At 38.1% G+C, this 27,130-nt stretch overlaps 1 protein-coding gene and 1 long non-coding RNA gene across 2 annotated transcripts in view; one reads left to right on the top strand and one right to left on the bottom strand.

Moving 5' to 3' along the window:
- FBXL13 (F-box and leucine rich repeat protein 13) overlaps positions 1–22,144 on the top strand; it is a 214,514-nt gene extending 192,370 nt beyond the window's left edge. Inside the window, exons 19-21 of the mRNA XM_025291068.3 lie at positions 6,805–6,939; positions 12,151–12,314; positions 21,657–22,144. Coding sequence (XP_025146853.2) covers positions 6,805–6,939; positions 12,151–12,314; positions 21,657–21,840 — 483 coding nt within the window. The 3' untranslated portion in view covers positions 21,841–22,144. The remainder of the gene's footprint in view (positions 1–6,804; positions 6,940–12,150; positions 12,315–21,656) is intronic.
- On the bottom strand, positions 12,196–18,163 carry LOC123334694. Its single transcript, XR_006552746.2, has 3 exons — positions 17,261–18,163; positions 13,362–13,429; positions 12,196–12,326 (listed from the first exon to the last, which is right to left on the bottom strand). It is a non-coding gene; the product is annotated as an uncharacterized LOC123334694 (long non-coding RNA).
- Positions 22,145–27,130: the final 4,986 nt, after the last annotated feature.

Raw genomic sequence — 27,130 nt, 5'->3', positions numbered from 1 at the left:
TCTGAAATCCACTGAGTCACAAACTCCTACCAAGATACCTAGGCTTTATTCTCTTCAAAGGCTATGAGCAAAAGAAATAAGCTCAGAATTCTCCACTGCTCCTTATGCTAGTGTGTTTCCAATTGTTGAGGCAATTCAAGAGAATTAGAAATTTGCCAGCACTTCAGAGGATGTGGGATTTGAAAGCTTGTCATTTTCCCACAGTCTCTACTGTTCAAGGCATAATGGATTCTTGGGTACCATGTTTTCATGTCTGATAACCAGCCGAAACTGAGAACACCCCGCACAAGTACTGGCTTCTTGCCTACTCCCACTGGAGAGAACCATTCTCCAACAGCTGAAATGCTGATGGATTCATTAAATGAACCCACACATCTGTTATTTTCATGTTGAACATCCACAGAAAAGAGCTATAAGAGAATATGTTAAAGGAAGATAATCCTTTGGAGGCCTCTCTCAATTTAAGCTGTCCCTGGAACATTAGTTTATCCTATGTAAGCTAAAACTTGCCCAAAGTCAGATTATCTGAAGGCAAAAATAAAAGGGCAGGAAAAATAAATGTCAGAATCTCACTTTCCTACAATAGTATGAGTTTATGATTCTTAAGCCTAAGTGGCTAATGTGTTTTTGATCTCTCTTTTATGCAGCATGCCTAGGCTCATTGCACCTCACCTGACATGAACTGGGCACCTGAAGCATGTCTGATAGAAGCTGTGATTTTTCTATGTCATGACTTCTAATAATCCTCTTTGTTAACTTCCAGTTAAATTGTATGCATGCTATTTCTTCATCTCAAACCCTCCAGCACGTTGAAGGTGGTAAGGTGGTATTCTCATGTCTTAATTGGCAGGCAGGATTGTTCTACAGCCTTTCTGGTTCCACTGCTGACAGACAAAAAGTCAGGATTTACACAGGGTATTACGTCTGCTAAGGGATCCTGGAGTACACATTTTCTCTCTACCTTCCAATAAACCTGAGAGATAGACAGTTGTTTTCATTCTCCTCTTAAAGATGAGGAAATTTGAAGTTAAGTAACTTGCCCAAGGTCACAGACACAACTTCAAATTCCTGGCCCTTTGTTTTTCTTCTAGACCAGGAACCTCCCTTGATTACATCATCTCTTATTCCATTATGCACCAAAATTGGAGATCAAAGCATCAATAACGGTTGATGAACTCATTATTCAATAGAGATTCTTAAATGGAAGAGGTCACAGGATGACACTGTGACTTTGTCCTTAAAGTTCTGAGTTGCCATTTTCTTGGGAAAGAAGGAGAAAAAATAAGAAGTCAAGGGCTGACTGTGCAAATAGAAACCCATCAATTCTTTAAAGCTGATTATTATAGCTTAAGTAATTTCTCTGCCCAAAGATCTTAATAGACATTTATCCAAAGAATAAATACAGATGACACATGAAAAGATGCTCAACATCACTAATAATTAGAGAAATGCAAATCAACCCTGCAATGAGGTACAATCTCATGGCTGTCAGAATGGTCATCACTAAAAAAAATCTACAAATAACAAATGCTAGGGAGGGTATGGAGAAAGAGGAACCCTCCTACACTGCTGATGGGAATGTAAATTGGTACAACTACTATGGAGACCATTATGGAGGTCACTTAGAAAACTAAAAAAAAGAACTACCATAATATCTAGCAATCCCACTTCTGGGCATATACACAGATAAAATTATTAATTAAAAAAGATACATGTACCCTATGTTCATAGCAGCACTATTCACAATAGCCAAGACATGGAAACAAAGTAAATGTCCACTGACAGATGACTAGATAAGATGTGGCACATATACAATGGAATACTGTTCAGCCATAAGAAGAACGAAATAATGCCATTTGTAGAAACATGGAGAGATTTTCATACTAAGTGAAGTCAGAAAGAGAAAGACAAATGCCATATGATATCACTTATATGTGGAATCTAAAATATGACACAAATGAAATTATCTATGAAACAGAAACAGAATCACAGATATACAGAACAAACTTGTGGTTGCCAAGGGAGAGGGAGCTGGGAGAAGGAAGGACTGGGAGTTTGGGATTAGCAGATGTAACTAATATACATAGGATGGATAAACAACAAGGTCCTACTGTGCAGCACAGGAAACTATAGCTGATCTCCTGGAATAAACCATAATGAAAAAGAATACAAAAAATATTGCATATATTGTATAATTGAGTTACTTTACAGCAGAAATTAGCACAATACAACACTTAAACCAACCACACTTCAACTTAAAAAATATTATTAATAATCATTTAAAGCAAAAAAAAAGCAATTTCCTCACCCTTCTGCTCCCACAGGGTTGCTGCAGTGTCAGGTAACTGGGCCACTCGATATCCTTTTTTTATTTTTTAAAAATGGAAAAAAATATTGGTTATATTTCAAGCCACAAAAAAATACCTAACTGACCTTTGGGTAGTCCAACCTTAGCTCATTTTTTTTTGAATATGAAAATCTAGGATTTTCTTTTAACAGTCCTAATTTCAAATTATAATTCAGAGATACCTTGTTTTGATCTTTCCTGATCGTCCTTCCAATATGCATTTTCTTCCACTCACTCAACCTGTTTATAATTTTCTTATATTTGACATCTTTTTATGTACTTGTCACATTTGATACTTTAAAAGTAATTCCCTCGTTTTTACCCATACCTAGAGTCTGTAGAGCCAGTATGTCATTAAAGCTTACTGACAACCAAAGGCATACCATTGAGTAGGTTTCTCTAGAGAAAGCATTTACTCTGGCAAGTGAACAAGATGATCTATTTTGGTGTGACAAGAAAATATTAGAACTTCTATTATGATTTAGTTTTATCTCATATATTTTATTTTTACATACTTTATAATATATATTTGAATATCTATATAATTTACAAGTACATTTAATTTACATTTTTAGAAAGTGTATGCTCAAAATATTTTTATTATGGTGTGATGATTTTAAAAATTTTGAAATCATACCCATAGAGAATCAGTAGGTACAAATAATATTACTAGCTATTACTTACTAACTGCTATGTCCCAGGCATTGTTCAATTCCTTTATTCATCTTAATTCACTTAATCCCCCTAACAACTCTATGAAGTAGGTGCCATAATAACTATACCATTTTATTCCCATGCTGCAAGTGAGATCATTCAGACATTGAGAAATTGGATAATTTATCTAGAGAGACAGAGCTTCTAAGTGGCAGGATTTTAAATTAGGCTAGCGGACCCCAAACTCTGTCCTCTTAACTACTCTTGTTCACTAGCAGTTACTGAACAGAGTGCCAGGTAGGATTGGGCTTAGTGGAATCTACGGGAGCTCATTCTCCTCACTCCTTTAATGAGCAACATTTTCCATTCTCTTTGGAAACTCTCATCTTGAACTTCATCTGTATACCAGATGTTGGCCACAAGATAATTTAGACATGGTCTCTGCCCTCAAGAAGCTACAGTCAATGCAGAAGATAAGACAGTTGTATAAATAGCTATAATATAAGTGGAAAGTGAGAAGGACAAAAAATTAAAGCTACAGAAATTTTGGAGAGTCATTACTTCCAGACTGAGGAATTGGGAAAAACTTCACGGAATAAAGTACATTTGAGCTGTGGCTTATTCCCTCAAATCACTATATAACTGATAAGAAATTTCACAGTGAAAGTATCTTTGGAAATATTTGTTTGGGGTCTTGGCCTTGCCCTTTCTCCCTTTCACAGTCCTCTCCATATTTAAAAACAGTAGGCTCGTCTAAAAGTGGTATAATCCTGTAATGCTGAGCCCAAGGTAAGCCTAGTTTCCCTGGCAGGGAGAACGTGAATGCAGGGGAGGCATCTTATCAGTGGGGTGGTAGGGATGGACACTTAGGCTCCGACAGTTTGGTTTTGGTGCCAGGGCTCAGATTTCACAGCTCAGTGTGCACAGGCAACCACCACTCCTACCTGTTCTGAGGCCTAATGGGGACAAAGCATTATAAGAGACTACAGTTTTGAATTCAGTTTATAACTTAGAATTGAGGAAGTTGTATTTCAACTAGCCCCAAATAGCCTTCATTATAGAAAATGGTTCACAATAGCAAAAGAATTCCCCATAATTATCAGTAGAAAACTGTATCCTACTCCCACACAGAACTCTGTAGCAGGATTAATCAGAACTTAATAAGGCAAATAGTCAAGAGATGGTTTTATGAGTATGCACCATGAGGTGAGCTTTTTTAAGACTGCGAGCTGACACCTTTTGAGGTAGTTTAAATTAGGATTTTGACAGAAGCACATTATTGTCATAATCAGTAAATATTAGTGAGATTCAGTCTCTTCCACATATCCAATTTAGGAATGCAGCCATTAAGCCCCCACACAGTGATTCAATTCATGAAATACAGAGAAGAAATTATTTAACTCACTAAGTTAAAGTTGTCTTAAAGACTGCTGAGAAAGTCAAAGTGTTAGTCACTCAGTTGTGTCTGACTCTTTGCGACCCCATGGACTATAGCCCACCAGGCTCCTCTCTCCATGGAATTCTCCAGGCAAGAATACTGAAAAGGGTAGCCATTTCCTTCTCAAGACTGCTAACCCATGGCAAAACTGGTTGATACATGGGATGAAAGTCAAACTCGATAATTTTTGCACTTTCTCTCCATTTTCATTATAAAAGATTTTTACTTTGAATAAGCTCAGTCTAGCATTTTCCAAGATAAGAAAATCAACAGCATTGATATATATGTGATTCTGAAGCACTGTAGCCAGAAGAGCATAAATAATCTTATGGGTAAGGGGGGTATGGAATTTCATGAGTGATTATGCTGAAAAACATGCCTGCAGGCTTAAGTACTTAATACAACTTACAATCTCTAAAGGAAAATATGGATTGTAAGAGAGGGAAAGTTCTGACTTATTTCTTAGATCTGTACTGATTTATGCCAAACATAAAGCCCTGGACTCATCTTTGTGCCTCAGATTTTCCCTGAATGAGAATGCTACCATGAATGCATCATAGGCCTTATTAATCATTTTTATAAGTTCTTCTGTAATTTAAAAATTCTGAGAAAGTTTAACTTCAAAGAATATCAAAGATTTTAAAAAGGCTTAAAGTGGAACTGATTCAAGCAGTCCAAGACACTGACAGATGCTTCTGAAAAGAGTCTGCAGACATGCAGAGACTTAAATTTCCCTTTGAAGCTTGTTTCATCCTTTAATAAGTTTTTCTTATTGTTCAACTATTCCTTCTTGCTTTACATTTTCTCTGGTTCCTTGAACTCTATCCATTCTCTAAATAGAAAACAATGTTATCCTACCCCTTGCAACATAAGAATTCCTGTATTATTAAAACACAAGTCTTTATATCCTTGAAGATACTCACAAACAGATCGAGCAAGCAGCTAGTATTTATTGAGAACTTACTGTAGTCTAAATATGATGCTTATGAAAGGGGTATAAGAAGCAAGCAGGGTTCCAGACAGTACCTCTGAGAGACTTATTGCACTCTAACTGAAAAGCTTATTGAATGTGAGCTGAGTTTTAAGACCAATTCCAATCCTTTAAAGCTAGATTTCCCTAGTTGTGCCCTCTATGCTTGATTAGCTCCAATAACAGGGACCTCAGTATCTCCTTACAAGCTGCCCCTTCCAATATCTGACATCACTTAGTTGCTAGAGAAAACAAACCTCCATATAAACTGAGCTACAAAACAGGAATGAGTCAAGTACTGTAATTGCTGAATCAGCTGAAAAAGACAAGTTTTGTATGAGGTCAGACGAGAGGAATCACTGATGGTTACTGTGGTCAGAAAAAGATGATGATTCAGGGCAAAATAACCAGTATCTTTCAGTTTTCTCCAAAGTACAACACAAATGTGCATCTTTATTATTACTGGTATCATATGCAAATTCCAGTAATAATTAATATTTATTGAGTGCTTGTTGTTCAGTTGCTAAGTCGTGTCTGAATCTTTGCGACACCATGGACTGCAGCATGCCAGGCTTCCCTGTCCTTCACTGTCTCCCAGAATTTGCTTAAACTCATGTCCATTGAGTCAGTGATGCCATTCACCATCTCATCCTCTGTCTCCTCCACCTCTCAATCTTTCCTAAGAACTAATCAATATGTTAAACTGCCCCTCAAATGACACTGTATATAAATTTTAATATAGGCTTTTTTTCTTTTTACTGAAAGTAGGAATGAAAATTAAGAACAACCAAGATAAAGGGAAGAACTTTTAATGATTTCCAGACCTTTTCTAGCCCTAGAAATTTTAGATGAACATTTTGGCATTCCAGAACAATGCTGGAGGGTAGATATTATTTTCCCTAACTTGAAGAAACTGAGGCTCAGAAAAATTGAGTGACTTGCTAAGGTTTCAAGGCTAATAAAGTGGTAGAATGAAATTAAAACTCAAGTCTGTCTGATTCCAAAAACTGGGCTTTTTCCATTATATTTTAGCGTCAACCCCAGAGTGTTTGCCATCTTATTCTTATCTCCAGATTTCTTTTCTTCTACCCACTGAGCTGAATATAACTCTAAGTACTAACCATATGGGTAAAATTCCATTAGTGATAGAAAACCAAATTATGTTAGCAGGAATTTGAATATTAGTGAACTGTTAAGTGGTGTCTGAGTATCTTTTGTTATAAGGAGATTTTGGACTTAATGGCTTCTTTGTTTGCAACAAAATGTAACACATCTACATCTCAAGAGCTGAAATGCATACTAAATAAACTTCCACGGGGTAAGACGGCATAAAATTTGAATAAAGACTAAGAAAAAGAAAAAAAAGAAAACCACTAACTTTGGAATTTCTTGCAGGTATTCTGCAAAGGCTCACTGACCTTGGAACATCTGGATGTCTCTTATTGCCCCCAACTATCAGATATAATTATTAAAGCATTGGCCATTTATTGTATTAATCTCACATCTCTCAGTGTTGCTGGCTGTCCAAAGGTATGTGCAGGAGTTAGAGCTCAGACATGTCAGATTGAAGTACTGCCAAAGAACACAGGCAGGGTAGCAATTAGGTGTTGGACTCAATAGAACTTTTCTTTGCCATATCTGAGGTATTCATCAAGAGTTCTCCTTCCCCAAACTGTAAGTAGCTTTATGATTTCATTTGTGTAAAAGTAGTACCTGGAAAAAGTTAAAGATAATTCTCATACAAATATAAAAATATGTCAAATATTTATTTAATTCACTAATGAGAGAACCAGCAAAATGATAATGTCAGTTCATTCAGCATTTGATCAAACTGAGTATTTATAGGAACTGAAAAAATAATGTTGGAACATGATTGTTAGGTTAAATCCAAAATTGGTTAAAGTCCTACAAGGTAACAAATCAATAACCTTGGAGCTATAGTTTCTACCAGAAATAATCTGCATCTCTCTTAGACAAAAATACAACAGGTAGAATTTGAGCCCTAATTGATAATAAATAGTATGTCCAAAAAATGGCATAATTCCTTGTAGAATTTCTCAGTTGGACCTGTTAAAATAATGTTCCAGTACACGTGAAAGGGTAGGCAACCATCTTTTGTCTTATTTTCAAGTGTTTGACTATTTTTCTTGACATCTGTCTTTGAAAGGAATATCTACTCATTGCAAAATCTTTGTACTGCATATATTAAAAGTATGAAAGTAAAAATTCAAAGTCATACCACCATCCAGGACCACTGGCATTTTATACTTACTCTTCTAGAATTCTTTTCTATGTACAGAGATTATAGTTAAAGAAGGTTTGTCTTGCTTTTTAAAGAATAGAATCATACTTTCTAAAATACACTGTAACCTACTTTCTTTTCTCTTAATATACTACAGATAATATCACCAGGTCAAGAAATAGAGGTCGCTGGTTCTGGATTAATTTGGCAGATTAAATATACCCTGATAATTTTGTTCCCTCTTGAAACGCTACCAAAACTGCAGAAGAAGGATGAGGGCCCACAATGATAGGGAAAACAGTAGGAGACAAAAGCAACAAAATTTTGGAAACCTGAAAATAGATGAATTAATTTAGCATACCAGAGACAACTTTGAATCCTAAACCAATAGTAGAGAAAGCTGGGGAAAGAATGGATTTACACCATAACCTTCAACTTGGCAATCCTGTATACTTCTGTAACTGAGTTAAGAGGATGGCTAAAGTAAGGAAGACTGGGTTAAAAGTTCTTGAGAAGTAGGTACATCAATAGATCTCCTTCCCTATTCTATGCTTTCAGGCAACTGCCCCTTGTCATCCTCACCAGATTTGAGATATATTTCCTAGAGCCAGATTTCTCAACCGTGGCATTACTGACATTTGGACAAGATCATTCTTTACAGTGGGGGATTGTTTCGTGCACTGTGGGATGTTTAACTGCATCCTTGCTCTCTATCCAGTACGTGTCAGTAGCACCTAGCCCTCCCCCATACCTCCAGTCATGACAATAATAAATGTCTCCAGATATTGTTGAATGTTCTCTGATGGAGGAGGGGAGTAAAATCTCTCTACTATCCACTCTACAGATAATAAAACAAAAGGTGGCCAGGCTGGGAGACATCATGTAAAACTGAGAGCTTGGATACAAAAGTAAAAATGGGAATTAAGTGACTAAATGCTTAATGCAGAGATACTCAGCACTTTTCCAACACAGCATCCAGAATTTGGCTGCCAGATCTTTCCCTCCAGGCAGGAGGCTGGAATCCTTTTTTCTGGGGACTCTGACTAGTCCAAGGTGAAAACTGAAAAATACTGACATTTGTGGATTTTCCAACAAATAACTCATTTAGTCCACTGAAGCTGAAAGAAGAGAAGGCCCATATTATGCACTCAGACCTTCCATTCAGCTTTTGTTGTTGTTTTTATTTAGTCGCTAAGTCATGTCCAACTCTTTTACGACACCATTATTTGTAGCCCACCAGGCTCCTCTATCCATGGGATTTCCCAGGCAAAAACACTGGAGTGGGTTGCCATTTCCTTTTCTAGGGGATCTTCCTGACCCAGCGATCAAACCTCCATCTTCTGCATTGAACATGGATTCTTTACTGCTGAGCCTCTAGGGAAGTCCAATCAGTTTTTAGCTTTTCACTATTAATCACCAGCAGACAGTCAAGGACATGAGGCCACACTTAGGAGAAAAGCCTCTAAAGGAGAAGATAAAGACCAAAACAAATTAACAGAAAAACCTCAGAGGAAGTAAAATACCCAAAGGAAAGAAAACTAAAATATCTCTTAAAAAATCCTCAGAAATTGTGAAGTTACTAACAATTTTGTCCTCTTCTGTTGCACACATTAAAGTATCACCTGAACTTTCAAGACTGCTTGAATTCTAACTGGTCTAAAAATTCAGCTTCTCAGTTGTTCAGTCTGGGTAGTGAGTAGGTTAAGAGAGTGATGCTAGAACCTCCTGATTTCTCTATCATTAACCATCCCACAATAAGGGGGAGGCAGTAGTGGGAAAGCTATGGTCAATCATGACAAAATTGATCTAGAAAATTTACAATAAAATTCTTCTTTGTTCAACAGCCTTTAGAACTAGGGAAACCAGATGTCTTTCTGGTCAGCATCATCTGGTTCTAGAAGTAAGCTGGGGCAAGGTATCAGGACAGCAGTGACCATGAGCCCTCTGCAGCTTGGGCAGTCACAGTTCGTGGGGTCCTTGCTTTCACTGCACACGGACACACAGACACATGGGTAACACATGGCTCACTGGGAACTGCCCTGGCTCTAAAGAAAGCACAGATGTTGACTGGGTTTTTAAGAGGCTCCACTAATAAGGGAGGGAATAGGAGAATGAGAAAAGGAAAGACTCTAAAGAGAACAAGAACTGCGGCAGAGGATTTGTGTGTGTTTGTTTTGTTTTTGTAAGGAAAAACCGACATAGTTCCTTCTACAAAATGTGCAGTGGACGTTGTCTTACAGCCTAGAAACTAAGGAGGATAACACAAATAACATTTTATAAAATGCATCACTCTACACTGAAGATCTAGACTGAGAAAAAGGAAGGAGAGTAGATTATTTCAGAATCTCAATGTAAAGGAAAAGCAGTGAGCTTTACCATCTATGCAGGTGAAATGAATATTCTGATTCAGAAGATATAATGACCATAATATGAACACTCCCCACAGCCTCAGAAATCATAAGGCTGTGGTCCTGTCTAATATATTTCAGTTCCATTGTTTCTGATGAGCCATAATACACTTCAGTGTCTGGCTCATCATTCTAGGCTACATTTCCCAAAAGTCCATGAGTTAATCTTGAATGGGCATCTTATATGCCTCCTGGAAGGTCCCTACAACCAGCTCGCCTCCAAGGTTAGTGAGTAGTACTATGACCTCATCCCACCCAGCACTAATATGGGAATAACATAATCTCTGCTCAGTAGGACTGAGATCAAGACCTTGTATCTGGGAGTTAAGAATGTGGCCAGTCACCTCGACCTCCAGTTTCCAGCTCCCATAAGTTCCAAAAACATCACCTCAGTCACTGAACACTTGGGATTCTGATCTACAGAAAATGTTGGGCTCCTTTTCAGTTCCTCCAGTAACAAAAAAACCTAGTACTCTGAGCTCTACCTCTCTGGTATTTTTCCATCATTTCATTGTCTTTCCTTTTCCTACAATTCATTAGGGGCAGGCTAACTCCTGCTCCCAATGATATCAGATCCTCAGAGACCCATAGAGTGTGGCAGGAATGTCTAAAGGCATTTATGTGAGAATCAGTTGCACTGTTAAACCTTGGTCCTGAGCATGTTCTGGAAACAGGGCATACTTAGACAATGACATCTATCTTTCCAAACATAAAAAGTATACATTTCAAATTAAAGGGGGTTTCTGCATAATTCTCTCAATTTTATGTAAAAAACAAGAGCTTAGCCTCATGGCATGTTTTTTTAGAATGTTCAAGCATTTAAAGTAAATTAAATCCAGTTGGAAAAAAATTCCTTTGGGGAGAGTAATCTAGTTGATTCTGCAACAAGTCTCAGTTCAGCTATAAATTCAAACACTAGACCTTGAGTAAGTGAAGTAATCTAAGAAGTGGAGTTGAATTACTTCTACAGAACATCTGTGCAAACCCTCAAGATGTTGGAACCCTTAGCAGAAATTCTCAGTGTGAGATTCATGTAGTCTCTGTGGCTTCTGCTCTTCTTTCCTCTGCTGCCTACAAACATCTCTCTCACCTACTAGTCCCTTTCCAGAATCAATTATTCCATATACAAACCGTCAGAGATGTCCAGATCCCTTCTTATAGCAAGTTGATTCTGTTTGTAGGTTAATATATATTATATATATATTCATGTAATACATATATTACAGTTTTGTAACATGTGGTATTATTAAACTTATGCTTCTCAAATTGATGATGCCTTAGAGTGGATTTCAAATTTAAAGCCAAATGCTGTTAAAGCAGAATTTCGTAAGTTGCTCATACTGGTGTGACAAATATTACTAGGAAAATTTTGATGAAGTTTCCCATCCTAAACAGGTAACTCTAAAATAAAAATAACAGCAAGATCACAAATTCTTATAGTGCCACTTGAAAGAGACCTTTTACTGTTCTGTAAACAGACTAAGTCACTGACCTGAGTTATAGGCTCATCACATGATAAGAGAATATGCAAGGGTTCTGACTATATTTGTTATAGACTGAGTATTTATGTCATTCCAAAATTCACATGTTGAAACCCTCATCCCTGGTGCGAAAGTATTAGGAGGTAAGGATCTGGGGAGGTAACTAGGTTTAGATTGAAGTCACAAGGGTAGCACCCCCATGATGGAATTAGTGTCCTTAAAGAATAGAAAGAAACTAGAGCTCCCTTAGGGCTTACCTGGTGGTTCAGATGATAAAGAATCTGTCTGCAATGCAGGAGACCCAGGTTTAACCCCTGGGTTGGGAAAATCCCCTGGAAAAGGAAATGGCAACCCACTCCAGTATTCCACCATGTAGTTACAGCAAGAAGGTAGCCATCTACAAATCAGGAAGAGGACCCTTACCAGACACTGAACCTGTGGGCAACTTGATCTTGGACTTAGCTTCTAGAACTCTGAGAAATAAATATATGCTAGTTAAACCAACTAGTCTGTAGTATTTTGTTAAACAGCCCAAACTGACCAATATACTATTCTTCCTTGGGATGCAGCTGGTTGAAATAATCAGTAGTTACTTTGGCTCTATGTCCAGATTACTGACTCAGCAATGGAGATGTTATCGGCAAAATGCCATTACCTGCACGTTTTGGATGTTTCTGGTTGTATCCTGCTTACTGACCAAATGCTTGAGAACCTTGAAATGGGCTGCCGACAACTCCGGATCCTAAAGATGCAGTACTGCAGACTTATTTCCAAGTAAGTATGTACCTGAATATGAAAAGTTTTGTGAACTACTTCCTGAGAAAACAGATTATGTTACCACAGCATTCATAATACAATCCATAGTGGCTTTCAGAGTTAGGAAGTTTTTATTTTTCACCTAACTGAAGCCAATATATTGAGCTCACCTCTAAAATGGTCTTTGTGGTTTTATACTCCTTTTCCAGTAGTCCTTCTACTCTTAGTGCTTCCCTTTCCTTGACTGTGCAGATGCCCAAAGCCCTAACTCTGCTCCTCAAGGAATAATCACTAGCTCTTCCTCTACTTCCTTCTCAAAATAATACCATTCAGTTAATCTCTCCTGTGGGTTAAGAAAATCATCAGACATAGTAATAGCGGTGTTAGTCACTGAGTTGTGTCTGACTCTTTGTGATCCCACAGACTGTAGCCCGCCAGGCTCCTCTGTCCATGGAAATTCTCCAGAAAAGAATACTACTGGAGTGGGTTGCCATTCCCTTCTCTAGAGGATCTTCCCAAATTGAAGCCGGGTCTCCTGCATTGCAGCCAGATTCTTTACCGTTTGAGCTAGGTCACAATTAGGTACAAATGACTAACAGTTATGAGTCCCATCTCCCCCAAAGCTATTTGTTATATATTTGTTATTTTACTAAGATCTAGCGCTAAGAGTTGGACACGACTGAGCAACTTCACTTTCACTTTTCACTTTCATGCATTGGAGAAGGAAATGGCAACCCACTCCAGTGTTCTTGCCTGGAGAATCCCAGGGACAGGGGAGCCTGGTGGGCTGCCGTCCATGGGGTCGCACAGAGTCGGACACGACTGAAGTGACTTAGCAGCAGAGCTCAGAGTAAGGTATTCTGATAACTGCTACAGGCCAAATGCCTATTTCCTCAATTTACAAAATGTTTCCAATGAAATAACAGCTGGGTAAACAAGAAATCTATAAAGGTATAAATCTATCAGGTGTTATCCTATGATTTTAGATAGAAAGCCTTTTTTTGCTTTGTTGTTAATTTTTTTTCTATTGACTGGAAATAAAAACGTGGAAGTATTTTAACTGACCTGATGAAGTAACCCGTGGAGTATTCACATGAGAATTCTTGACCAGTTCCTGAAGGTCAGGTTCTTTTCTGAAAGTTGAAAAAATGAATACTAAGAATTAATATTATCAAGGTACAAAGTACATAATGTGTTCTAAGTATGTAGATTTCACAGAGGAAATTTCTTAATTAAACAGCCCTGGCAAGAGCTGAACCATGAGATCTGGTCATTTGATAACTGAGGAAGAAAATGATTTCTGATCTAAGGATATGTGTGCTAAAATGAAATGAAAAAACAAAAACAAAGCTATTACTTATAGAATAAGCACTCCTACTGGGCCTAGACTTGCCAGGGGAGAAGGCAGCCAACTGAAAATGGATCAGAAAAAAGAGGGCAGGTTGTTGAAAACTGTTGAAGAAGAATAGAGACTCAACCTTTCTTGATAGGTCTGGAGATGACTGACATCAATATTACTAACTGAGAGTATTATACCATGAAATAAGGTCCTAGGAGTTTCTGTTGACCTTGTTATATCATAAAACAGCCAAGATATCACCTGTGGGTAAGATGATAGTCAATGGATAATGTACTATACAAAGGAGTTTAGTTTTTAGTCTTTTGATTGTATTTTGCCAATCATTATTTTGGGGAGGTAATATTATTAAACTTCTGAAATGTAGGATGTTAGGTAGAATGAATGGAAGACTTAGCTAGGGTCCCTGTGAAACTAAACATGGTTACCCACTCCTCGTGCAAGGTCCATAGACTGAAAAAAAAATATGCAAAGAAAATAAACAAGTAAGATTTTACTACTAGCTGGGGTTGGCCCCCCCAACCAATGCAAAACTCTAGTTAACTAGCTGAATCCATGGAAAATTCCTTTACCCAATCCAGGACCGTTAAAGGCCTGCTTTGTTTTCTACCACCAGGCCTGGCTGTCCCTATCAGCCAGGAGCAGACAGAGACTTGGCCCTCATGCTTAAAGGGGAGCCGGCTTGTCTGCCCATCTTATTGTCTAAAGAGGCCAAACCATTTCAGTTTCCCTTGTAGCTCCACTCCTGCTAAGATCCAGTAAGAAAGCGGTCTAGAATTTTCTGATTCTATCCTTGTCTAGCAATGGAGAGGGCTGTCCCACAGCATGGTGGTTAGGCTAGTAAGGCTCCAGGAGCATCTGTCTTGACATCCAGCTTCCAGGAGAGGATGCTACTTGTCAGTCAAGGAGGTCCCAAGATACTTGGGTTTCAAAATTTTGATTAGAGCAGTGGTAAGGTCTGGCCTCATTTTGCTGTTTGGGCTCAGATCTAAAGACTAGAGCATTTTCTTCTTCACTTAGACCCATGGGATCCTTGGGTGGAGTTGGAAATGCTGCAGAGTACATGAACCCTTGAAGACACAAGTTCATGATGGTATCTAAAAAAAGCAGTTGTTTGCTCTTGCTCCCTCAACAGTGAGAGCTTTGTTTCGTCTGGGTGAAATGAAACATCTGGAAATTAGGATGGAGGAGATTTTTCTTGGGAAGAGGTTTCATGACTTTGAATCACAAAGCAAAATATTCTCACACATCTGACTCCAGAACATAAAAACGTATGAAATCATATAAAATCTAGTTATAGCCCTCAGAAGAAATTGTCCTATATACAAATTCCTCCATACTCAATGGAATCTGAAAATATTTCACCAGCTTTACAAATCAAAGAGGTCTGTCTATTCAGCCCACCCTTTCTGAACCAGGGAAGTAGTAAACTTTTGGTCAATGAGCAAATTATCTAAAGCTCTTTTGCAGGAGAGTTTCCAGCATGAGATATTCTGTCATTCTACAACCTCAGACCCTGAAGGGATCCCAGGAAATGATTCCAGAGGTCTCATGTGGAGACATAATAAGTGAATGAAAGTCGCTCAGTCGTGTCTGACTCTTTGCAACCTCGTGGACTGTAGCCCACAAGGAGTGGGTTGCCATTCCATTCTCTAGGGGATTTCCTGATCCAGGGATCGAACCCAGGTCTCCTGAATTACAGGCAGATTCATTACTGTCTGAGCCACCAAGGAAGCCCATAAGAGACATAATTTTCCTTTAATTCAAGGAGAAATTCTTAATAACTGAGATTATAAATATGACAAGAAAATCTAGCTGTCTACATTTGAAGCAGTTGTATCCACCAAGTCTTTCAACTTATAGACCTCTGTGAGGAAAGCAAGATAGGCAAAGGAAAAAATGAAAAGCATAATGGGAAAGCCAGAGAAAGACCCAAACGATGGTCTCCAACAATCCAGGAGGGTCTGAGCCACAAAGAAGCAGAAGAGCCATTAAGTCTGTAACTGGCAAAGAGCAAAAGGACCCTTCTAACATTATTGGGGTCTGGAATCCAAAATTTTAAACATTAGAGAGATGAGCAGAGAAAATCTAGATGGTTGTCAGAGCTTTGAACAGCAGTACAGAGATTCTTTGAAGACCTTATTTAGCAGTTGTTGGCAGCATAAATTACTACCTAAACACTCTAAGAGATCTGCATTGTTAGAAAATCGTAATAAAACTCAGAGTTCTCCTCTCCAGCTCATGGGAATGTCTTTGTGGAAAGGCCTTTGTAATCTGGACCTACTGAATTTTATTACTAACATGAACAAATAATATTACTTAACTATTATTATTTGCCATGTACTGTGCTAAATCCTATTTTATTATCTAATACTCACAAATACTCTATTACCATAAAAATGAATAAGGAAACTATCTTAAACAGGTTAAATAACATGCCTAAAGTCATACAAATAAAAGAGCCATACTTTGTTCCTAGGTCTTATCATTGCTATGCTATTCTTTTGTCTTTAGATTAATGATTTTCAAGCTTTCCTAAAGCCCTAACATTCAAGAGATTTGATCAGTAAGGGAAGATAAGTACTCTCTGCCTACTTTACTGGCTGATGCATAAATACAAGGCTGATTATAAGCAGTCTTTGATGTAGGCTCCAAATTCTCCTTTCTTTTAGCTTACTCAATTAACTAGAAGGAAATTTGAGGGCAGTTCCCTGATAGCTCAGCTGGTAAAGAATCCGCCTGCAATGCAAGAGACCTGGGTTCAATCCCTGGGTTAGGAAGATCCCCTGGAGAAGGGAAAGGCTACCCACTCCAGTATTCCAGCCTGGAGAATTCCATGGACTGTATAGTCTACAGGGTCGCAAAGAGTCGGACACGACTGAGCTACTTTCACTTCATTCAATGTTTATATAGGGATAAACTTTAATCAGAGACATTACTTTGTCAACAAATGTCCGTCTAGTTAAGGCTATGGTTTTTCTAGTAGTCATGTATGGATGTGAGAGTTGGACTATAAAGAAAGCTGAGTGCCAAAGAATTGATGCTTTTGAACTGTGATGTTGGAGAAGACTCTTGAGAGTCCCTTGGACTGCAAGGAGATCCAATCAGTCCATCCTAAAGGGAATCAGTCCTGGGTGTTCATTGGAAGGACTGATGTTGAGGCTGAAACTCCAATGTTTTGGCCACCTGATGCGAAGAGCTGACTTATTTGAAAAGACCCTGATGCTGGGAAAGATTGAAGGCAGGAGGAAAAGGGGATGACAGAGGATGAGATAGTTAGATGGCATCACCGACTCAATGGACATGAGTTTGGGTAAACTCTGGGAGTTGGTGATGGACAGGGAGGCCTGGTGTGCTGTGGTTCATGGGGTCGCAAAGAGTCAGACACTACTGCGACCGAACTGAACTGAACCTTTAGTCCCTTTTAATTTATGAAAAACAAAAGTCATTTACAAACTAAACCCTCTAATGTAATACAACTGTTTGTGGCATATCATGTTTGAAAATCTTTGTTCTATTCTGATCCAAAGAAACCTCTCTCACCAGGTTAAATGTGTAATGACTAACCATTGCAGTAGACCGCTTCAGTTTTCAAATCATTTCTTACCAGGTCTTGGTATTGCTCAGGCCAAGCCTGAGTAGAAGGTACTCAAAGGATTCCATATGCACGTGAAGGAACTTAGAACAAACAGTGATTCCTCAGTAGACATTTTCTTTTCAATATTTCCCAGCTCCCATATAGATTAGAGCATCAAGCTATTAAAAAGAAAGAGGGGGTGTTTGAGACAAACAGGCAGACAAACATGTTTCTAGCAGGAGCATTCAGTTTCTACATTTTCAAGTTTTCTGATACTTTTCAGAAGTTCTTATGTGCAAATACACAGCTACACAGAATGTTGTGAAAAGTAACTCTGAAACTCTCTGGCGGTGAGTTTGAAATGGACCATGCTGGTCCGTTCTCTTGGTTAGGTCCTGTGTCTTAGGAGTCAGTCAATGCAAGGATGACCAAAGTCCTAGTAAGGTGGTGAGGGCAGCTAGTTTATGGCCTAAAGATTTTCTAAAAGGGGGAGAGGAAGCAGACTAGGAAATAGTCTACACTAGTATTCAAACTCTAAAACTAATGCCAAATTTGCCCTAAACAGATTCAGATTTTTCAGTTTTCCCCAGGACCATGCTTGCTGGTAAAATATGTAGGACTAAGTTATCCTTAGAGACATTCTAGACTTGAGGAAGCCTTAACCTCCTGGCATTTGTGATTGGGGGAAGAGGGGTCTCAGACCTGATCCTTTGTTCCTCTCTTGTCTGGATCACCTTCAATGGCCAGGAGGCCCTCTGATGTTTAGTTTCAGTGAAGCTGACTGTGGGTAAACGGCAGAGCAGTGCTTATCACTAACAGCTAAAGTAGAGGCAGTATGGAATTGCAGATCTAAGAAATGCTTGTACCACTGTGTACTTCATCCACGGCCAGGGCTCAATCTGCAGCTTTTTCTTTTTTAATATGCAGTTCATTTTTATTCTGTCACATGATATTGCACTTAATGAGTAGTTTTCCTATTCATTCCCTATTTTTCTTGTCTATATTGAGTCAAAATCCCCAACTTTCTTTTTCTTGTTACTTTTTCAAACTCCCATTACTTGCTAACTTTTTATATCACATTACCTACCATCTATCTTCCTGGGTCTTATAAGTCATTTGAGGAACTCTATTACCCAGTATTTATGTATCCTCAAACTTAATACTGGAGAAGGGAATGGCAAGCCACTCCAGTATTCTTTCCTGGAAAATTCCACAGACAGAGGAGCCTGGCAGGCTCTAGTCCACATGACTTAGCGACTGAACAAACTTAGCATTAAGAGTACTTATTCTCTTACCAGTTAACTAGAGTTCTCAAAAACTCTTGCTCTTCTGAGGCCAAAGGTTATGCATAATTTGCTCAACTATTTACAAATCTTTTACTCCCAAACATGTCCTTTTCCTGTAGGTCAAGACCTTGTTGCCTAAACTCAGGAGTATTGTTATCATCAGTGGCATTAAATCATTATCAATAACTGTGAAATATAGTATGTGTGTCCAGCGCTCTGCTGTTAGGATGTTGGAAACAGCAACCTAAACCAAACCAAACTAGACCAAAAACCAGCAGAAGATAAGACAGCTAAAGGGCTCCTGAGTAAACTAATAAAGTCTCTTGATTTCGCTATTACTGCTGTATTTCAGGAGATACCAAGAAATGTAATATGCCCTTAAATACCTTCTTAAAGGAAAGAAAAATAACAAAGTCTAAAATTATAAACAGTTGATACCATGAAACTATGTACTGGAAAGAAACTAATCCTATGGTCAACTTCCTACGAAAGTTTAGAGGAGGTAACATTGGGTTGGAGTCTTAAAAGACAGGCAAAGTTTAGACAGGCAGAGACAGGCTGAAGGGAAAGTAACAACAGATCTCTGTTGCCCAGGATAGTGCTTTAACCTTTTAACCATGCTTCTGAGTCCCCCAGCATTTGGTATTATATTGTGGCAGGTTTTTGAGGTTAAAAAAAAAAAAATCTCACAGGAAACACTTTTAAAAAGATGGCAATCTTGTCAACTACATAGAATTGAAAAGGGAGAAAAATCTTCAGAAGAAAATAGAGAAAGCTAAAGATATCTATTATTTTTGCATGATACTATTCTACTTAGAAGACATAAAGATTATATAAGAAATTAAAAAAATAGAATCACACTTCTTAAAAAAGATTGAAATATTAGCAGAATGCTTTTTTTTTCAATCTTTATATTGAAAATTTATATTCAAAAATTTTCAATCTTTATATTGATTTTGGACTTTATAAATTTATAAATTTTCAAACTTTATATTGATATTGGACTACAAACTTGTCTTAAAATTTGAGAATAAATATTTCTCTGAAGAGAAGACATCTCTTTGCTAAGTTTTAACGCACAGGGATTTGTGGCTCAGAACTAGAAATTAGTATAACAACTGCTTTTCCTTAAATTGTTCTTTAAACTTTTGTAAGTTTTATGAGTGCAAGTATAGTAGCCAATAAGCAATGTGGTAAGAAACAGAACTGGCAATGCTTTGGCTGTCTCTCTGCTGAGTTTGCTTACAATTATTTTAAACTACCTAAGATTTGACCGAAGTGAAATGGTCTTTTAAACAACTGATGTATCTTAGCTTTTTTGTAAATTTCATAACCATACCAGAACTCATATGGCCATTGAACACAAACTTAAGTATATGACATCAGCCTCCGTATCAATGACTCAGTTTCCAAACTTATGCAATTAATAACTGAATGTAATATACAGTAATAGCAAGCAAAGAATCCCCTACATGGGCAAACATTGTTACTTATCTCTGTTCCTACAGAAGCTGCCAGTTACTTATTTCCTTTCTAGTGCTGATCTCACCATTCAAACCAGCTTCCCAGGAAAATCCTTCTGTCCTGGAAATGACATTATTTTCAAGTTAGATATACTTTTTTTCTGATGTTGAAATATTGTGCTTTATAGGACATATATATTTGGTCATTCAGAGGATCAAAATTTATCTTTTATATATATATTTGGTCTTCCTCCATGGTTTCTGGCTCACAGCTCCCAAAATCTTTGGAATTTCCTGAGTGATAAGAGCAATGGAAGAATCTTTTATCATAGTATTTGGTCTCTTACCTTCAGTTTCTGAAACTGATTCAGAGCCACAAGGTGAAATTATGGGTGTCTTGTTATTCATAACAAGTCCCTTTCTACTACAACTGAGTTTATGTTAAGGACGTGACTTCTGGAAAGCACCTAAGAATGAGGGCTGGTTGCCAAGGGAATCAACCATGAATAGAGGAGTGAAACATTTTCAGGATGATTTCAAAAATCACCCTCTGATTTCTGGGGAGAAGTGAGGGACTGGAGGTTGACTCAGTCACCAACAGCCAATGATTTAACCAATCATGCCTACATAATGAAGCCTCCATAAAAACCCAAAAGGAACAGGCTGAAGATCTTCAGGTTGCTGAATGCATAGATTTGGGGCGAGTGGTATGCCTGTAGAAAGCAACAATCGGCATCCTTTCCCCAAATCTTGCCCCATGCAGCTCTGATACCCGGTTGTTCTTGAGTAATATCCTTTAATGAACCAGTGATTCAGTGAGTAAATGTCTCTGTTTTCTGTGAGCAGCTCTAGGTAGTAGATCAGAAGCCCAGGTAACAACCTGGACTTGAGATTGACATCTGGAAGGTTTTCCGTGGGTCTGAACTCGTAACTTGTAGAATCTAATGCTATACCTGGATATATAGTGTTAGAAATGGGCTGAATTATAGGATGGCCAGCTGGTATCTTAGAACTGTTAAGTGGTATGGGAACCACCACCACCCCATGTTGGAACTGGGGTCCCAAATGACTTTCTGATGATTTCTTTGCTTTCTTCTTTCTAAGAAACACATATTTTTAATCATTTTGGTCATGGACACCTTTGAGATGTTAATGAAAGTCACAAACCCTCTCCTCAAAAAAAAAAAAAAAAAGCATAGTAGATACAAAACTGCATGAATTTTCAAGGAATCCCTGGGCCCTCCCTGAAGTTCATCCGCATATCCGACAGGGATCTGTGGACTCTAGGTTAGGAGCACCTGCTCTGGTGCACAGCTAACTTTCACAAGTTGCCTAGTTAGGATACTTCCATCAAAGAAACTTGAATAACAAGCTCACTTAGGAGTGCTAGCTATAGAGTGCCCTCAGTGTTTCCACGCCTTGGCCATGCTATTTCCTTACCTATTTCAGTATCTTTTAATCTTTGAACTGACTGAACCAGAGAACTACTGAGCTACTGAAGCTTTGGGATCCTGATTATTAGCACAATTTACCCACACCCTCCCGGTCAGGAAGGCAAAAGAGATGTGAACTCAAGTTGTGACAGTGAGTTCTTTAACTCCAAATGTGGTCGAATTTGAATATTTTGCACTAGCAATTACTTTTTCAACTAGCTAATGCTCATCACTGCTATTACAGGGAGGCAGCTATAAGAATGTCATCTATAGTTCAGCACCAGGAATATAGTGCTTCTAACCCTCCACTTTGGTTTGGCTATGATTCTGAAGGCAAGTCTCTTAGAGAGAAACAAAACACATCACTTAAAAATTCAGAATTGACTGCAAAAGAGTCAACATACAATAATGAAGAGGAAGCAGTATGACCTTCAACCTCAAGCAAGAACCAGAAATGTAGAATCTGGCAACTTCATTTAATGTAAGTATTTTTTACTAGCTGGATCTGAACAGTGTAAACAAGCTGGAAATCATTTCCAGATTTTTATTCCAGCTATGTGTTTGTAAATTCATCTATGAGTTCTTCTAACAATCACGATTAAAAAAAGCCAAATCAAGTACTGCTACTATGTAACTTTTCTACTTTAATTTCCTTAATCAAACCAATTGTTTTGATGAGATTATCAAATCTAGGTTACAGTTGTATACAAAACAATCCTGACAGATGTGATGTTTTTGACAAGAAATTTAGAAGCTTCTCCTTAGAAAAGAAAGCAGAAGGCTATATAAAAGAGTAAGCGTTTTGAGTGAGAGCAACGACATTAAGGATCTGTAAGGCTTTATTATAAATGATATAGATATACACTTTAAAAAGAAACAAAGCTTTCTAATAATTTCTAGACACTTAACAAGAGAGATCTAAATGCCAATTAACCCAGGACTCATTTCAACATTTGACTTAACAGTCAGAGGCAAATTAAAAAGAAACAGTCCCTTTTAGTCCCTGCAATGTCTCTGAAAGATCTTTTTTTATTGAAGTACAGCTGATTTACAGTGCTGTGTTAGTTCAGGGGTATAGTACAGTGATTCAGTTACATACATGCACGCACATAAGTTATTACAAACCCTTGAGTTCCCTGTGCTTTTCAGAAGATCCTTGTTTGTTATCTATTTTATATATAGCAGTGAGTACATGTTAATCCCAAACTTCTAATTTATCCTTCCTCCCACCACCTTCCCTTTGGTAACCATAAGTTTGCCTTCTGTCTGTGGGGTTATTTTTATTTTGTAAATAGGTTTGTTTGTATCTTTTTCTTAGATTCCCTATATAAGTGGTATAATATGATATTTGTCTTTGGCTTACTTCACTTAGTGTAATAATTTCTAGGTCCATCCTTGTTGCTCCAAATTATTTCATTCTTTTTATGACTGAGTAATATTCTGGTGTGTGTGTGTATATATACATATCTATATATATTTCACATTTTCTTTATCCATTCATCTGTTGATGGACACTTAGGTTGCTTTCATGTGTCCTGACTATTGTAAATAGTGCTGCAATGAACACTGGGGTGCAAGTATCTTTTCAAATTATAGTTTTTGAGTGGGAGTGCTAGATCATATGAAAGAAATTGAAGAGCAATATTGTGCAGGAACCTGGAATGTTAGGTCCATGAATCAGGGCAAATTGGAAGTGGTCAAACAGGAGATGGCAAGTGTGAACATTGACATTTTGGGAATTGGTGAATTAAAATGGACTGGAAGGGGTGAATTTAACTCAGATGACCATTATATCTACTACTGTGGGCAAGAAGAAATGGAGTAGCCATCATAGTCCACAAAAGACTCCAAAATGCAGTACTTAGATGCAATCTCAAAAACGACAGAATGATCTGTTTGTTTCCAAGGCAAACCATTCAATATCACAGTAATCCAAGTCTATGCCCTGACCAGTAATGCTGAAGAAGCTGAAGTTGAATGGTTCTATGAAGACCTACAAGACCTTATAGAACTAACACCCCAAAAAGATGTCCTCTTCATTATAGCGGACTGGAATGCCAAAGTAGGAAGTCAAGCGCTACCTGGAGTAACAGGCAAATTTAGCCTTGGAGTATGGAATGAAGCAGGGCAAAGGCTAATAGAGTTTTGCCAAGAGATGCACTGGTCTTAGCAAACACCCTCTTCCAACAACACAAGAGACGACTCTATACATGGACATCACCAGAATGGTCAATACCGAAATCAGATTGATTATATTCTTTGCAGCCAAAGATGGAGAAGCTCTATACAGTCAGCAAAAACAAGACTGGGAGCTGACTGTGACTCAGATCATGAACTCCTTATTGCCAAATTCAGACTTAAATTGAAGAAAGTAGGGAAAACCACTAGACCATTCAGGTATGACCTAAATCAAATCCCTTATGATTATACAGTGGAAGTGACAAACAGATTCAAGGGATTAGATCTGATAGAGTGCCTGAAGAACTATGGATGGAGGTTTCATGACATTGTACAGGAGGAAGTGATCAAGACCATCCCCAAGAAAAAGAAAGGCAAAATGGTTGTCTGAGGAGGCCTTACAAATAGCTGAGAAACGAAGAGAAACTAAAGACAAAGGAGAAAAGGAAAGATATACCCATTTGAATGCAGAGTTCCAAAGACTAGCAAGGAGAGATAAGAAAGCCTTCCTCTGGGATCAATGCAAAGAAATAGAGGAAAACAACAGAATGACAAAGACTAGAGATCTCTTCAAGAAAATTCGAGATACTAAGGGAACATTTCATGCAAAGATGGGCTCAATAAAGGACAGAAATGGCATGGACCTAACAGAAGCAGAAAATATTAAGAGGTGGCAAGAATACAAAGAAGAACTATACAAAAAAGATCTTCATGACCCAAATAACCACTATAGTGTGATCATTCACCTAGGGCCAGACATCCTGGAAAGTGAAGTCAAGTGGGCCTTAGGAAGCATCACTACAAACAAAGCTAGTGGAGGTGATGGAATTCCAGTTGAGCTATTTTAAATCCTAAAAGAAGATGCCCTGAAAGTGCTGCACTCAATATGCTACCAAATTTGGAAAACTCAGCAGTGGCCACAGGACTGGAAACGTCAGTTTTCATTCCAATCCCAAAGAAAGGCAAGGTCAAAGTATGTTCAAACTACTGCACAATTGCACTCATCTCACAAGCTAGCAAAGTAATGATCAAAATTCCCAAGCCAGACTTCAACAGTATATGAACTGTGAAATTCCAGATGTTCAAGCTGGATTTAGCAAAGGCAGAGGAAACAGAGATCAAATTGCCAACATCTGTTGGATCATCGAGAAAGCAAGAGCATTCCAGAAAAACATCTACTTTTGCTTTATTGACTAGGCCAAAGCCTTTGATTGTGTAGATCACAACAAACTGGAAAATGCTTAAAGATATGGGAATACCAGACCACCTGACCTCCCTTCTGAGAAATCTGTATGCAGGTCAAGAAGCAACAGTTAGAACTGGACATGGAACAACAGACTGGTTCCAAATCGGGAAAGGAGTACATCAAGGCTGTATACTGTCACCCTGCTTATTGAACTTCTATGCCGAGTACATCATGTGAAATGCTGGGCTGGATGAAGCACAAGCTGGAATCAAGAGTGCTGGGAGAAATATCAATAACCTCAGATATGCAGATGACACCACCCTTATGGCAGACAGTGAAGAAGAACTGAAAAGCCTCTAGATGAAAGTGAAAGAGGAGAGTGAAAAAGTTGGCTTAAAACTCAATATTCAGAAAGCTAAGACCATGGCATCTGGTTGCATCATCACTTCATGGCAAATAGATGTGCCAACAGTGGAAACAGTGAGAGACTTTATTTTGGGGGGGCTCCAAAATCACTGCAGATGGTGACTATAGCCATGAAATTAAAAGATGCCTGCTCCTTGGAAGAAAAGCTATGACCAACCTAGACAGCATATTAAAAAGCAGAGACATTACTTTACCAATAAAGGCCATCTAATCAAAGCTATGGTTTTTCCAATAGTCATGTATGGATTTGAGATTGGACTATAAAGAAAGCTGAGCACCAACTGTGGTGTTGGAGAAGACTCTTGAGAGTCCCTTAGATAGCAAGGAGATCCAACAAGTCAATCGTAAAGGAAATCAGTCCTGAATATTCATCAGAAGGACTGAAGCTAAAGCTGAAACATCAATACTTGGGCCAGGTGATGTGAAGAAAAGACTCATTGGAAAAGACCCTGATGCTGGGAAAGACTGAAGGTGGGAGGAGGAGGGGACAACTGAGGATGAGATGGTTGGATGGCATTACCAACTTGATGGACATGAGTTTGAGTAGGCTCCGGGAGTTGGTGATGGACAGGGAAGCCTGGTGTGCTGCAGTCCATGGGGTGGCAAAGAGTCGGACATGACTGAGTGACTGACTTGAACTGAACTGAACTAAAATTAGCTAAATGCTTTTAGTAATTCTCCCCTTTCTTAGGTTGGTTTTGAAAGATTTTGAAATAAGCAGTATCACTTAGCTGTGAAATGGTTCCTGGAAGTGGATTGCTGCGGAATCAACTGAGTAGGAAATTTTAACACCTAACCCGAGACATAAGATGACTGTACCAGAGGGTGATTTTTAATTAAATTTGGAGATTCTGGCAGCTGCAGAGAAATTGGCTTCTGACCCCTAAGTATTTCGAGAGCATAACTGGAAAGTTATGCAAGATGCAACTGCTTTCTAAAGGAATAATGCCTGCCTGGATAAAACCACAGTAAGGAGAAACATACCCACTATGTTTCTCTAGAAACCAGGCAGGGTATTTAACTGTCAAAGCTTGCTCCAAAATTCTTTGAGTAAGGTCCTGTCTTAAACAAAAACAAGAGACACATTTGTTCTTTATGGGGAGACAAATTTTATAGTAGCAGAAATGAAAGAAAAAGGGTAGGTGTTAGAAAAGGTTGGCTATGAAAGGGGACTAAGAAGTGGAGTGAAAAAGTGGTGAAACTGTTAAGTTCTGGGTGCAAATTACTCAAGGTATCCATATTATTGATACTTAGGTCTTCAGATCTTAAGCATTTGAAATATATAGGTCTGTGTTCAAGACAGTAAAATATGTGACTTTACCTTTCAGTTTGGACTTGAATCTGTCATCCAAATATGTACTATTCCTTTAATAATTGTAAATACAGTTGACTGCTGTATATGCTCACCTTTCTGGCTATTGTTGACTAAGTTCATAAACTTTATTTTTAGTCATGAAAATGTTTATATAATTGCAGAAGGTGGAAAAGATGATAAAAATTGACTTATTGCCTCCCAGTGCCCTCTACTTAATAATTTAATACACACACACCACAACCACATCAAACATACTAACATGTGAGTGTTGTCCAAACCCATACAAATTATAATTTTATGAAGTACGAACTAAAAAGAGACTGTGAGATACCTGACAAACCTGACCTTTTGCTTCATAAATAAAAAGTTAAAAACAGAACTCCAAACAAATTAAATGTTAACAAAAAGAGACTATTACAGGTCATTTTTGGAAAGGTTTATTAGAAAATCAGAATTTAAGAGCAAAGAAATACAATCCAATAGATAACATTTATTCAGTATTGTATAATTTAAATCTTCCAGGGGTAAACAAGGTTTGACAGAAAGAAAATTCATAAAATAACTTAGATAGTACATTACTGTAAAGTGAAAATCTATTTTCATACAACTGGCT

The sequence above is a fragment of the Bubalus bubalis genome, chromosome 8 (genome assembly GCF_019923935.1).
Source record: "Bubalus bubalis isolate 160015118507 breed Murrah chromosome 8, NDDB_SH_1, whole genome shotgun sequence".
NCBI classification, from domain to species: Eukaryota; Metazoa; Chordata; class Mammalia; order Artiodactyla; family Bovidae; genus Bubalus; species Bubalus bubalis.
Note: the sequence above shows the minus strand (reverse complement) of the source record. Positions and strands in the feature narration are given on the sequence as shown.